The sequence below is a fragment of the Bidens hawaiensis genome, unplaced genomic scaffold, assembly GCF_021521415.1.
Source record: "Bidens hawaiensis isolate Kalapana, Puna unplaced genomic scaffold, B.hawaiensis_p1.1 tig00011438_1, whole genome shotgun sequence".
Taxonomy (NCBI): domain Eukaryota; kingdom Viridiplantae; phylum Streptophyta; class Magnoliopsida; order Asterales; family Asteraceae; genus Bidens; species Bidens hawaiensis.
Window position 1 is genome coordinate 364,854 of NW_027491891.1, and position 15,135 is coordinate 379,988.

General features: G+C 33.0%; 1 protein-coding gene and 1 pseudogene across 2 annotated transcripts; both read left to right on the forward strand.

Annotated features, from left to right (window-relative positions):
• On the forward strand, positions 1-7,752 carry LOC143537947 (ubiquinol oxidase 2, mitochondrial-like; annotated as a pseudogene). Its single transcript, XR_013136170.1, has 4 exons — positions 1-423; positions 502-630; positions 6,938-7,425; positions 7,518-7,752. The product of XR_013136170.1 is annotated as a ubiquinol oxidase 2, mitochondrial-like (transcript).
• A 4,483-nt stretch (positions 7,753-12,235) lies between these two features.
• LOC143537948 (ubiquinol oxidase 2, mitochondrial-like) lies at positions 12,236-14,561 on the forward strand. The gene is made up of 4 exons (XM_077031606.1): positions 12,236-12,821; positions 13,053-13,181; positions 13,791-14,279; positions 14,358-14,561. Exons 1-4 carry the CDS (start codon positions 12,516-12,518, stop codon positions 14,415-14,417), a joined length of 984 nt encoding a protein of 327 aa, XP_076887721.1. The 5' UTR covers positions 12,236-12,515; the 3' UTR covers positions 14,418-14,561.
• The last annotated feature ends 574 nt before the right edge of the window (positions 14,562-15,135 follow it).

The window sequence follows — 15,135 nt, forward strand, 5'->3', positions numbered from 1 at the left end:
CATGATTCATGTCAACCTCCTAATATATATATAAAAGCTCACAATCAAATTATTCACCACAAACTATCATATCTCAACACTTTCTATCAATCTCTTTACTTTCAAATGAATCGAAACGGCACGGTTGTAGTAACAAAGGCGTCCCAGTTGCTATTAGCGCAACTAAGAACGCGTATGTTTTCCACTACAAGTTTTACAGGTTCAGTAGTTACTGAACCTCTCAAGGCTCCCATGAGTACAACCATGGGAACCACCAGGCTTTTGACCATGCATGCTCGAAACTACAACACTCATGCATCTTCGGGGTCTAGCCAAGACAAGAAAGACGACACTGATACAAAAGCGGTTTCAAGCTACTGGGGCATAACTCCACAGGCACTCACAAAGTCCGACGGATCAGCTTGGAAATGGAACTGTTATCGGGTATGTGATCACGGTCTCAAACTATGGTTTTATTGTAATAATCAAAGTAAACTTAACTAATTATGTTTTATGTAACAGCCATGGGAAGCTTATGAAGCAGATACAACAATCGATGTGAAGAAGCACCATAACCCGGTCACTTGGAATGACAAAATTGCATATGGGATCGTTCAAGCCCTCAAGTAGCCCACCCAGCTATATTTTCGGGTAAATACGACAATCATTTCAGTCGTTAAATCCATCTCAAAACAAACCTCGTCACAATACGTTTGTGACGAGTTTTGTGACAACCAAAATCATTGTGGTTATGCATAAATTGCAATGATGTTGGCCGTCGTAGATGGTCCATTATGTATAGTGTTTGTATAACGAGACAAGAAATTTTAGTCTTGTAAAAAATTCGTCAAAGAAAAGGTTTATGGAGTCAGAGGTATTAGTGGGAGCAATCTCTCTATCTCCTGATATAGAAAAAATGTTTGTCATTATCCACCACTAATAATTTATACCGTGTTGATCAATTTCTCATGGTGATAATGGAAAACATGAATAATATGATAAACCTATAATTATATGTGTACATGTTACAGCATTGAAAGTAGTAACTGCAGCAGGGTATGATGTAGTCGACATGTTTGTTATCTTGATCGAGTTCCCCTTTAGGATGTATAGTTAAGGATGGTTAGGGTTCTTGAGAGGAACCCGGTTTAGAATAGAGAGGAGACACATGATTTTCTTATTATGTGTGTGAGATTAGGTTATGATGTTAATTTATTCTCTCTATATATACACCCAAGGGGAAACCCTTTATTAGATATTAAGAGTAATATGGCCCAACAACAATTACTAAGCTAATATATAATAAGGTATAATTAATTATTTTATCTATTATTATATAAATGATAATGATGGTCATATATTTATTCTTACATTCTCCCACTTGGCCGAGTAATCATTTATTATGAGTATTATATAAGCCTGATCAGGAGTTAACACTCATTTTAGTTTTAAACTCAAACTGGAGCAGAGAAATACAGTCATTGAATTGAACATCAACTCAAGACCCTCATTAATCATACTGTAGTCCTTATTTAAAACCTAAGTAGTTATGATCAAAATTTTCAAGTAAGCCCTTCAAACGTTTGATTTGTATAGTAATTTGTCTATATGTCATTATGCATGCAGAACATATTAAGAGACATACAAAATCAAAACTAGTGAGGAAATATTCATAGTACAATATGCAGTTGTACATGATCATCAACAAACCCCTCATTATTATAAGTGCTTTCATAATACTTACGGGTAGACCTTTAGTTATAGGATCCTTAAGCATATCATGAATGTATTCGATACAAAAATTTAGATTCCTCAATTCGTTCATAAACGAATAATTAGTTTCATATCAAAATTTAATGCAGCACCTCTCAAACTATTACTGTTTGAGAAAACATGGTAGCTGAATTTATCGCAATTAGTCTTCAATATATAATTTATCTGGAGTTTAATAAACTTCTGAGTTCACTAATAAATATTCAACAATATTGTAATTAATCAACATATTATGTCGTTATGACTTAGGTTGTTGTTATCAGTTCATTATGACTCCTCCATGAGATAGATTTATCTTCTGACATAAGAATATATTCCGAAAATTACATTTTCTTATCTCTGAATAGGACAAAGTTTAGAGTAATCTACCGGTTTGAATTCTCAGTTTTTCTTTTAAATTTTAGTCTTTCGTTTCTTTTAAAGATATTTTAATACTCTTTTTAGATGTTTCACATTAATCTAGACATATCTAGTGTGTTGCAATTTTGAGTAATATCTGAACGAGTATAGACTTGAACCTACATAAGGCTTCTACTTAATGAAGCATAAAGTAATAATCTCAATGATCCTATTATCCTCTAAATAGACCAATATTGTTTGTTACATGTATAAGGACCCATTTAAGATAAAAATTATAGAACAAAGCTAACGTCCCTTTGGGTCTATCTCAGAATGTTATGATATCTATTATGTAAGGGATATCTCTGAGATCTATCACATAAAGTATGTACGAACAATGCTTTGACTTATATAACATATACTTGTCAGAAGAATGTCATCTATATATACGAACAAGTTTGTTTTTAGTTACTCCGACTCATCTTGAGGTAGGTACATTAATCCACTAGGTTTTTGATGAAAATAATTGTATAAAGATTTCATCACATTTTGATGTTTGCTTTAACCCATATATGAATTTTATTGACTTATAGACTAAATGTTCTTTAGCCTTCAGTTTATAACTTTTAGGTTGTGTTATGAACATATAAATATGTAAGTCAATTGTTAGGGAAAGTTTTTTTTTAATGTTCATCTAATGTAGCTCTTAACTATTATAAGCTACTAGAACAATAATATACTTAAAAGAAATCTTTTGTAATATAGGTAAGAAGATTCTTTGATAGTTGATTTCTCCTTGAATATAACCTTTAACAATCAATCATGCTTCTTTGTGTCTTAACATTTGTGTTAGGATTTAATTTTGTTATGGGGTTCAACAAAATCTTAAACGTTATTCTGACTTATAAAGTTTAGTTTAATTTGTTAATGATAGCTTTATTTCATTTAGAATATTGATTGATTTAATGGTTTAATTAGAAGGGGTATGATCATTAAACTTTCCAACATCCGTTTCAACTTTAGTTAGGGAGGTTACATAATCATCAAAGTTAGTAGGTTTTAAAACCTAGATGACCTCCTGAGTTGATTATTGGGTTTATTTGAAGTTTCAGTTTTATGAATTAGCTCTTGGTTAGGTTGCTATCATTTTCAGAATTCTAAGTGTGTAAGAGTTGGTACAGTATGGTGTACAAGAGGTGTAATTGGAGTTAAATTTAGAGTAAAATCTAATGACTCTCTCCCCCCTGCCTCTTGTACTTTTGCCAAGTCATTATACGGACTTTTACTGCTCCTACTGACCTTAGAAACCGTTAGGAAATTAGCATGCTTAGGGTCAATATTTATAAACCTATAGATTCTAACAGAGAAACAAGTTAATGATATAAGTTGTTGGAGTTTCTCTTGTTGAGGATTAGTTTAGTAAGAAATTCGAGTTTGCCCACTTTAAGCAACAATGAAACATTTGTAAGAGATTGTAAATTCTAAAGAGATAAGTTTTGATAGAATAGTGTTGTGATGGAGTAGTGTCTTGTACAAAAGGTGTAATTGAGATCATATAAAATTTTCACTCCCCCACCTCTTGCAAATATTGTAAGTTATGATTGAGACACTTAAGGCTCCTACTGATCTTTAATATCTCTAGGAAATATACAAGAGAAGTTTCAATGATGTACGTGACATGGGAATCTGTTATATATATTGATTTCATTAACGTCCAGATGTCATAATAAACTTAGGGGCATATTTAGAAGAAATCGTATTAAGTATATATGAATGGATCTCTTTAAGATCGTGGACCATAGAAGACAGATTAGATACAAGTAAAAGCCTTTTAATTGATAAAAGAATTATGTCTGAATATTCCGTTTGAATAAGTTCCACGAATGTCAGTGAAATATAAATTATGGAGAACCCATACTTATTCCTTATGCCAAGTAATGTTTAGGGCATCTAACACATGATTAAATTAATAAGAATGAGATTAGATGAAAAATCACCCTCATCAACCATGTCATGATTTCTCATGAAATTTGGTTTTAATGGATGAATTTTATAGGTCTCATTTGTCTTTTTTTAAATTTTATTTGCATGATAACAAAATTTGTGAAAGTATATAATATCATCTAGTTCTATTTTAAAATTGTTTCAATCCAGATATTGATAACAAATAATCTAAGAGTTTAAGGTAAGAGTGACTTTATTTTGGCTATGCAAACCTCATAACTGTCATATTGTAGCTTAAGTATGATACTAAATTCTGATTAATCTCTAGAATATTTAAGATATCATAAAGCATAATTAGAAGACAGTTTTTTTTTTTTTTTATAATAGCTTTAACATTTAAATTTTGTCACTAACACTCATGTTAGTTATTTGTTGATATCAGTAAAGAAACTTATAAAACTAGACTCAATCTATCATGTATTAATTGGAATATTAGGATTAGCATACTTAAAAATCATTAATATACAACTACTGTTTTAGCCAGATATTCTTTGAATTATGGATAGTTTTGTTACTTATGCCTAATATAATGACATATTTTTACAATGAGACTTCTCCTTAGAGAACTTAAAGCTGGAAGTAATACTTGTATTTTGTTAATGAACATTAAAATTATTCTCTTTAAGGTTTTAGTGGTAGTGAGTTGAATAACATCTTATGTTCCAATGCCATATTCTTTTCTTTTACATGTGTTGCTAATCCACATACTCGTTTTTCCTTTTGTACTTGTGAGTGTTATAGTTGATTTTTAAGGCAACAAATTATAATAATAGAAAATTTTAGTATGTAATGCATAAGAAAAGTGTACTTATTTCCATGTGTGAGCCCTTAATTTTTATGGGTCATGGTACTGTACATTATGATGTATTCGGTAGTGCCATTTAACCTTATAGTTAGAATTTTCAAGGAACACATGCATCTTATGAGTTATTTTAATTATTTAATAGATATTAGATTAGTTTTAGGAAAAACTAAATCTAGGATAACTCTATCTGATAGCATGTGTTTATTGATTATCATAAGAGACATTATGTTTGACTCATCCCATTTTTTCATGCTCTAGGTTTCTTATTTATTACTATTATTAGGAGCAACGAGATGGTCATCTCTTGAGGATAATCAAAAAACGAGAAGAGCTAAAAGTTAATGAAACTCTTTATGAAGCAAAACATATTTGGGTTTGAGATTAGAGTGGATGATTTGAATGAGATAATTATTTATAGAAGAAAATTATAGTGAGTAATGTTATGGGATACTAAAATAAAACATATTAAAATTTATGATCATTAGATTAAGGAAGAATCATTAATGTGAGGATCATTATATTTTATTGAAGATGTGATATGTCTATTATTAATATCAAACTAATAGACTATAATTAAAAGTTCTACTTAAACAAAAAATAAATCACCTTTGGGCAGAATTTAAATTTATTTAAGTATATGTGTGCAAAACAATTGTAACACATCACCTTTGGGCAGAAGTGAGACAATTATTTTAATTATGCACGAGTTAACTTTGCTGGATATAAATGTAACACATCACCTTTGGGCAGAAATGAGACATTTAAATCATGTAAGCAAAATTAACAAAGCTTTGTAATTAGACTTGAATGAGGAGTAGATGTGTAACACATCACCTTTGGGCAGAAGTGACACATCAAAATTCATTCAAGTAAAGCTTTTATGTTTTGTAAAAGGTTTATAAGTTTTAAGTACTTACAAAACATTTAATTAGTTAATAATAACCTGTTTGGATTAGAAAAGTTTTGGTTTTCGGTTTTGTAATTAGTTCTCGATTCTAGTAGTGAGTTCTCGGTCAAATTATGAGTTCTCAGTTTTATTGGGTTTTCGGTTTTTAATAAGTTTTCGGTTTTTAATGGGATCTCGGTTATAATGAGATTTCTCTTTTGATGAAATCTCAGTTTGACCGAGATTTCGGTAAGCATTAAAATCCAAAAATTATTTAAGGTAATAATATTTTGGTTCAAATTGTTAGAGATTAATTTTATCTCCAAGATTTGTTTAATTTTAAAATTTATATTCTTAATAATTATTCAGATTTCAAAAAATCTTTTGAGATTTGTTTTTCAATTATTTTAGGAAAAAACACAATCATAATCTAAATTTTAACCAAAATATGCATTATTTTCGAAAAACCCATGATGAACACGAAGAACATCACCGAAAAATCATAAATTTTTAACATGTTTTTAATGTGAAATCGGGTTCTAAAAGATTTAAACAGTTTATTTATAAACCGACTTCAATGAGTACAAGCATAAAAAAATTTAAAATTAGGTTTTATCAAGATTTTAGATTCAAGTCTTCCGGTTTAAATCCAGATTTAATGGAAAACCATGAAGAACTGATTAAATAACATCGCTCTTGATACCACATGTTGATCAATTTCTCATGGTGATAATAAAAAACATGAATAATATGATAAACCTATAATTATATGTGTACATGTTACAGCATGGAGAGTAGTAACCGCAGCAGGGTATGATGTAGTCGACATGTTTGTCATCTTGATCGAGTTCCCCTTTAGGATGTATAGTTAAGGATGGTTAGGGTTCTTGAGAGGAACCCGGTTTAGAAGAGAGAGGAGACACATGATTTTCTTATTATGTGTGTGAGATTAGGTTATGATGTTAATTTATTCTCTCTATATATACACCCAAGGGGAAACCCTTTATTAGCTATTAAGAGTAATATGGTCCATCAACAATTACTAAGCTAATATATAATAAGATATAATTAATTATTTTGATCTATTATTATATAAATGATAATGATGGCCATATATTTATTCTTACATACCGACCCTATTTACAATACAGAAAAAACACATACACCACGCGGTTCTACTAGAAACCGTCGCTGCAGTACCCGGGATGGTTGGAGGGATGTTGCTGCACGCCAAATCACTTCGTCGATTCGAGCAAAGTGGTGGCTGGATCAAAGCCCTACTAGAAGAAGCTGAAAACGAACGAATGCATCTCATGACATTCATTGATGTCTACGAGCCAAATTGGCATGAGCGCGCCCTAGTCTTTCCAGTCCAGGGAGTGTTCTTCAACGCATATTTCCTAGCCTATTTGGCATCACCAAAACTTGCTCACCGTATTACCGGCTACCTTGAGAGGAGGCCGTGAACTCGTATACCGAGTTCCTAAACGACCTCGAGAAAGGGGTGATGGAAGATATTCCAGCACCCGCTATTGCCATTGATTATTGATGTTTACCGCAAAACTCGACACTTAAAGATGTGGTTAGGGTTATTCGTGCAGACGAAGCACATCACCGTGATCTTAACCATTATGCTTCGGTAAGTAGTTCGCCAGTGATCGTTATTTGGTCGCTAAATCTAATTAAGTCGTTGGTAATGGTTAATTAATATCGTTATTTCTTTTGTTTCAGGACATTCAGTGTCAAGGTCATGAGCTAAAGGAGTATCCTGCTCCAATTGGGTATCACTAAAGACTGCTGCTTATAGCTATTTGAAATGCTGCAACTTTACAGTTTTTGAGTTGTAAGATATATAACTAAATATTGTATAAAATTAAGATGCATATGTTGTAATTTTAATTAATTTATTCATACTAATTTCCAAGGAATCAATTAGAATTTGTTTTTCCCTCCTTATGTATGCTTATCCAATAAAATAAAGTCAGTTATGAAATGAATTCGAAACTTTCCATCATAGTGTCATGTTTACTAATTACTATTACGTATGGTAATATTCATCTCTTACTAAAAACACGTCATTTATGGATACTACTTAAGGAGGCATGAGGATCTAGTCTAGGCTTCTGTTCGATCCACAAGAATGGGGGTGCGGCTTTGTTGAGTGGTCGGAGATTCCATTTGTTTTCTTTAAAGTTCTTCGCTTTTGAAAGACATGTTCAATTTCTTTATATGAAGGCAGGTAACCTAAGTGACTTAGTTAATTCCAATTCCAACTCCAACTATTTTCTCAACCAAACACATTTTATAAATGAAAGTCATATTCCAATTTCAACAAATTATACGAACCTAACAATTTAAGAAATGAAATCCAAACTAATTGTACAAATTAAACACACTATTAGTCGGTAAAGAAAACTGATGATGTAAACATGCACCTTTAACTTTAAGACAGTTCAACCCATGAGAAACTATCTTCCTAAACATCGAATTTGAGTTGATCAATGTGCAAGTCTTTATTAGGGGTGTTCATAACCGTTTAAAACGAGCAAATGATAAACCAAAGAAAGTTAGTTCACTTGATATCCAAATGGTTCGGTTCATGCCATTTGAAATTGGAATCAATTTGTAAACCTAACGACTATATCGGAAACTTCTTCACTTTGAATCTCTTTCGGCTGATAGAGCAACATATTCCTAAATCTCCAAATAGCCCATCACATTGCGAAACAGACATTCTCAAATCAATTTTTCTTTTAATTCGAGAATGGCGTCTAGCAATTTTATCAACACTTTTGGTCGAATCCCTATAAAAAAATCTCCACTTCAAGTCAGCCCGCCACAAGTCTCCAAATCTTTGTGGTAGCAAAACAACCACCAAACGAATGATATGTTTCCGGGCACGAACAACATATCCGGCAAATAAATGGACTTGATATCATATATTTATTAATGGCAATTGTTCTGAAAACAATGTGTATAGCTTTAATCAACCAATCAACCTTTAATTTTTTTGATAATGGCTAAATTAGAATAATATGACACGTAATAGTATTAGTTCATTATTGATGTTATATGTCACACATGTTAGTGTTTCGTTTATTTATGAATGTAGAATTTTTTTTACAAATGGTGTGTATTTGGGACTACTAATCACTTGGGGGGTTGGCTTTGTTTTTTAATCACAAACGGGGTGATAGTTTTTAATATTGGCGAATAAGAGTATTGACATAGGTGTGTAAGAGAATGTAAGAGGGTTGTCAGGTGAGAGAATCTTATTTGTATTTGGTAGTGACGAATAAGGTAAATTGCATTTGATAGTGGCGAATAAGGTAAACTGTGTTTGATAGTGGCGAGTAAAAGCGAGGTCACGTGACCAAGTACAATTAGCACTTAGTATTGACGAATAACCTTAATATTACTTGAGATCGGCGAGTAAGGGTGCTTCGAATCTGCCAAGATTAAAATTCTTATGTAGTTGGTTTGGTTTATTAATAGAAGTTGTTGCCATATTAAATACAAGTTGTTTTGTCGAAAGATTAAATGTAGGTTGTTGAAAGATTAAATGTAGGTGGTTGGAGATATAATGAAACGTTGTTGCTTGTATATGATCAGATCAAGTTATCCTTACCAACAAACATAAATCAAATTTCATATTCTCTTCTTTAAAATAAAAATGTTTGATCCTATTTTTGTTAAGTTATATTGGGATGGTAATGTATCATACGAAAATGGCATTATTTGGTGTGATGATTCCACCAGAAACACTATCCTTATTATTCAACGTAAGATTTCATATGAAGATTTTGTGGATTTGATCTATCAACATTTTCAAGTTCAAAAAGAATTTTACAAGCTTACTTTGAAGTTATATTACACTTATGTAGGTGTTTACGAATCAACAGAGATTTTCAACGACCATAGCCTAAATGTGTTATATTTCTTAGCTTTAATCGAGGTTAATTTTCTCCCCAATGTTCATGTTATTATCAAGCCAAGAACTTCCATCCAGCAAACTGGTTGTACGGACATGCACTGTCGGTTATCAGCGGTAATTGAGGCTCGTCAACAGTCAATCTATCCATATGAAGGGTTTGCGAACCCACTTGAAGTCGGTCCATCTACCAGTTTTCATGAAATGGTTGATGCTGATGATCAGTCGAAATCAGAAGTTGGGTCATGTGGTAGTCAAGAATTTGAAGCAAACCCGTCATCCGTGGAAACCATTGATGATGAAGATGAAATTATACCACAATATTACTCCACGAATGTACAAGATTCCTCACATGTAAACGTTAATTATTCTCATGATCTGACCGCATTGATTTAAATCATTTATGTGATTTAAAAATTTGACGTGGACAAAGTTGTTAGCGGATTCGCAAAATAATGTTCCACCGATTATAAGTAAAATTATCGCTCTTGCTCATTGCGTACATTGAAGTTCAGTGGCATTATCAAGAAGTTGAGTCTCCTTGATGGCGTCCATAACAAACGTCATGTTTATTCTTTGCGAACTGATTTCTTCACCGGTGATCTCTATACCGGTCAATTCTAGAAAAGTTGTTATAATTTCATCATCTGACCATTTTCTTTCAATACCACACAATACCGTACCCTCAACCCGTAAACCAAACAAAACTGCCACATCTTGTAAGGTTATAGTTACTTCTCCGACTGGCATATGAAACGTGTGTGTTTCTGGACGCCATCTTTCAACTAATGCAAATACTAGAGCATTGTCAACCCTCCTTGTCTCACATTGAAAAATGCCCTCGAAACCAGCCTCACGTATATAATGCATAACATTTTCATATAGTGGATTTTTACGAAGGTAAGACCACAATTTCTCATCACACCTTCTCAACCTAAGTACACCCTCGTCTTTCAAATTTTCTGATTGATAAAATGCATAACCAGCTCTATGATTATTTCTTAGAAACAACAAATCATTGACCAAAGGACCGGAGCTGAAATGTTGTGCCATTTTTTAACGTGAACAATAGCAAATAATATTGAAGGTGATGGTATGGTGATGAAGTTAACTGAGAAATGATATATGAAAATGAAGTTAGCATACGTATATAAGTCATGTATATTTGAGAAATGATCTATGGTGTCCATCAACATTTTATTGTGATTTTATTCGTTTGAATTTTGGATTCTTGTGGGTTGCATGTGATATCTACAAAGTTCTCTACATCTACAAGCGAGCTGCCCCATTAACATTTTATTGTGATTTTTGAGAGATTCCATGGTTTAGTCTAATCATGAATCTTTTTTACTTTTTGAATTTGTTTTATGTGAACCCAGTACGTATATTCGAAGCACCCTTACTCGCCGATATCAAGTAATAAGGTTATTCGCCAATACTAAGTGCAAATTGTACTTGGTCACGTGACCTCGTTTTTACTCGCCACTATCAAACACATTTTGCCTTATTCGCCACTATCAAATGCAATTTACCTTATTCGTCACTACCAAATACAAATAAGATTCCCTCACCTGACAACCCTCTTAATTCTCTTACACACCTATGCCAATACTCTTATTCGCCAATATTAAACTATCACCTCATTTGTGATTGAAAAACAAAGCCAACCCCTCAAGTCAGGGACGGATTTATTTAATTGAGTACCGGGTCAAGCGAACCAGGTGTTTTTCGAACCGTAGTGGAGCATTTAATAGCGACTTTTTTAGCGAACCAGGTGTTTTTCGAACCGTAGTGGAGCATTTACTTGACCCGAACCGTTAAACCAATCCGAATTGTCAACCCGACCCAATTTTTTTATACGCGTTCTTATATATTTAGAGCATCTTAAAATAGCGAACCAGATAAAAAAAAATTCTAAATCCGTCACTGCCTCAAGTGATTAGTAGTCCCAAATAAATACACACCATTTGTAAAAAAAATTCATGAATGTATAAGAGGTGGAGAGAGTTTGAGAGGGATTCAAGATTATAATTTATCAAATTGTTGTGGTTGACATTTTTTATTTATCTAATAAAACAGACAAAAAACTTTACCTAAAACGTGGTGCTTACTCGGTCATCAACACCCTTGTGCCTTGGAGCCCAAGAAAACCATTTTCAAGTTGCATCTTTTAACTACTGACTTATTTGACAATGCTCAAACAAATAAATCACGGTCTTAAGTCGTCAGATATTCGTTATCAACTGATTAACAATTAAAATGTATAATAATAATAAGATATATATAGTAACTCAAATCAAATTTTAGTATATTAGACTTATTGAAATCATAAATTTGCAAAATATATTTAAAACTATAACTTATTACTTTTGCATTTCCTAAATAAGGCGTATAAAAATTTTGTATAGAAAGTTAAATGTTACTTTATCAGTTTATCAAAATTTGTCTACCTTAATACGTAATTAAAATAATATTTTAAATATATACAAAAAAATACGTATACTTTAAACAAATCTAGTGAATCTTTTCCATTCTCATGCATGTTCTTCTAAAGTATTTATGAATTTTATTACACAAATTCGGTCGTAAGATTTTTTTTCTAATAAGTTGCCTTTTAATATCATTACTTAAAATAAATAACACGTAAAATATGTGGTTCCACCGCCACATTTTTGTATGGCATAAAACGAGCCAAAAATCCATAATATTTTGTTCAAAAAAATAACATCACACACACAAAATATATATATTCATACCAATATCCTGATTTCAAGTTGCAGCTGTAATAATCTACTAAGATGATGATGAGTCGTAGAGCAACCATTGTTATCCGATCACTCACCGGAAACACACCCGTAACGGGTGCAATGAGAATCACCAGCAGCTTTGGACTTGTTGGACGTGACACAACTTCGTTTGGTACTTGCAATGCCAGTACAATGACGTTGGGGGAGAACTCGAAGGAACAGAAAGATCAGAAAGAAGAGACGGTGGGTGGCGGTGGTGGTGGTTCGAAGGGTAAAGAGATTGCGAGTTATTGGGGCGTGCCGCCGTCTAGAGTTACTAAGGAAGATGGAACTGAGTGGAAGTGGAATTGCTTCAGGGTACGGTTCAGTTTCTTAACATTGTCAATTATTGTTTTAAACATGACGGAAAATAACGCATGGGTTTGTAAACAAGTTATGACTTTTGGAGCAGAAACCTATGTTCTGCTCCAAAAGTCGTAACATGTTACAAACTGGTTTCTACTGTACCAGTTAATATCTGGTTTCGGGTTGGTTTTTAAATTTTTATGTTATGTTTGTTGGTTTGATGATTTTGAATTTTGATGGCAGCCGTGGGAGGCGTATCAAGCGGATCTGTCGATTGATTTGAAGAAACACCATGTTCCCAAGACGTTTTTGGATAAATTTGCGTACCGGACGGTTAAATCGCTCCGACTGCCTACTGATATCTTCTTTCAGGTTTAGTTATCTCGGGTTCTGGGGTGTTAATTATTCGAATAAGATTTGGAATTGAAAATCCCGAAATTCAAACCTAAGAGTAAACGAATTTTAGTCATTCACTTTGGGTTCTAATTCGAACCGAATTTGGGAATCTTGAACCGACCCAACCCAACCCGAATTTGATAGCATTCTAAAACTTTTGATTTTAAACTTTTTATGAATTTATTGTATTATTTTGTGCCTTTTCTCTTATTTTGTAATTTTTTAAACTTTGTCGTTGTTGATTTGGTTTATTCGACTTGACTCCTATTTAAATAGGCTTACTTGACTTGACTCAGTTTTTTACTTTCAAATTGGAATAATCCAAATTCGAATTATATATGCATTCCCTTAAGTAAAACTTTCATAGAATTTAATTTTTGTAATCTTGTATCTTTTAAAAAAAATATTTTGGGTAACTTTTTTTAATTTGGTTTATTCGAATTGGTTCATTTTTAATTTTTAAATTTGAATAACCCGATACCCGAATAAACTGAAAACAACTTGAAGAACACCCCTACTACTAACTTTTCCCAGATCACTTCTATAGAATGTGCATTTTGATTAACTTCAATTCAATTACGACAGAGGCGATACGGGTGTCGAGCAATGATGCTTGAAACCGTGGCTGCAGTTCCCGGAATGGTGGGAGGAATGCTTCTGCACTGCAAATCACTCAGGCGGTTCGAGCCAAGTGGCGGGTGGATCAAAGCATTGTTAGAAGAAGCCGAAAACGAAAGAATGCACCTAATGACTTTCATGGAGGTAGCCAAGCCAAAATGGTACGAACGGGCCCTTGTGTTTGCGGTCCAAGGCATCTTCTTCAACGCCTACTTTGTTGCATACCTTGCTTCACCTAAACTGGCTCACCGGATCACCGGGTACCTTGAGGAAGAAGCAATCCACTCGTACACCGAGTTCTTGAAGGAGCTTGATAAAGGTAATATTGAAAATGTGAAGGCGCCCGCTATTGCTATTGATTATTGGAGGCTTCCGCCTGATTCAACGCTTCGTGATGTTGTCATGGTTGTGAGAGCGGATGAGGCTCATCATCGCGATGTTAATCACTTTGCTTCGGTAAGTGTTAGCTTATTGTTGGTTTCTTTTGTTTATATGTTGAATAGTAGTTGATGTATGGGATTACATATGCTGCAGGATATACATTATCAAGGACTTGAGCTTAAAGATTCACCAGCTCCAATTGGATATCACTAAAGATCCCAAAAAGAATTGGTGAAAGTTTTATGAATCTTTTATGGTTTGATAGAATATGACTACCTTGTATATATTAATATTATATGATGGTTTGTGACTTTGGGTGCTCATTATCCAATAATTAAACCTTGACGTTACAAGTTTTTATAGTGAGCTCTTATATCATATGAATGTCTGGAGTAGGTTCTCTTTGATCTTCTTTCTTTAGTGTAAGATCTATATGTGGTCAACAAGAGGAAAACCAACTTCTGTGATAACTACAGCTAGATTTTTAAGGATTGAGCTAACTAGACTAATTAACTTCGTTATGAGTTGGATATTGAGCTCGTAGTCAACTCGAGCCAGCTAGCGCATATGTGAATTGATTCGGTTTTTTAATTATTTCTTTGTAAGCAAGTCTGCAATACATGTTAATAACAATCTAACATTATGTCATGAAAAACACAGTATCAAACTACGAAGAAAAAATCAAAGATGAGAATTCATTTGAGCGACATCAAAACATCTTTATTGAATTATGTATCAAATCAAATGTACATTTTCTTTTCTATTGGATCACAATGTTGCAATTTGGCAATAGTCGATTATCAATGGTGGTTAGTTATATAACTAGAATTCGACCTCGTACCGTACTCTGCAACCAGCTGGGAAAAGAAAGATGATTTATCTTCAAGCAATGTTGTGGGAGAATCGTATTCTTCAACAAGACCTACATATC

What these genes read in the sequence shown, in the direction of transcription:
- LOC143537948 (XM_077031606.1), top strand. Translation starts at nt 12,516, where the DNA reads ATGATGATGAGTCGTAGAGCAACCATTGTTATCCGATCACTCACCGGA. An exon ending in GGAAGTGGAATTGCTTCAGG is followed by an intron (nt 12,822 to 13,052) that starts GTACGGTTCAGT and finishes TTTTGATGGCAG; the next exon opens with CCGTGGGAGGCGTATCAAGC. An exon ending in CTACTGATATCTTCTTTCAG is followed by an intron (nt 13,182 to 13,790) that starts GTTTAGTTATCT and finishes CAATTACGACAG; the next exon opens with AGGCGATACGGGTGTCGAGC.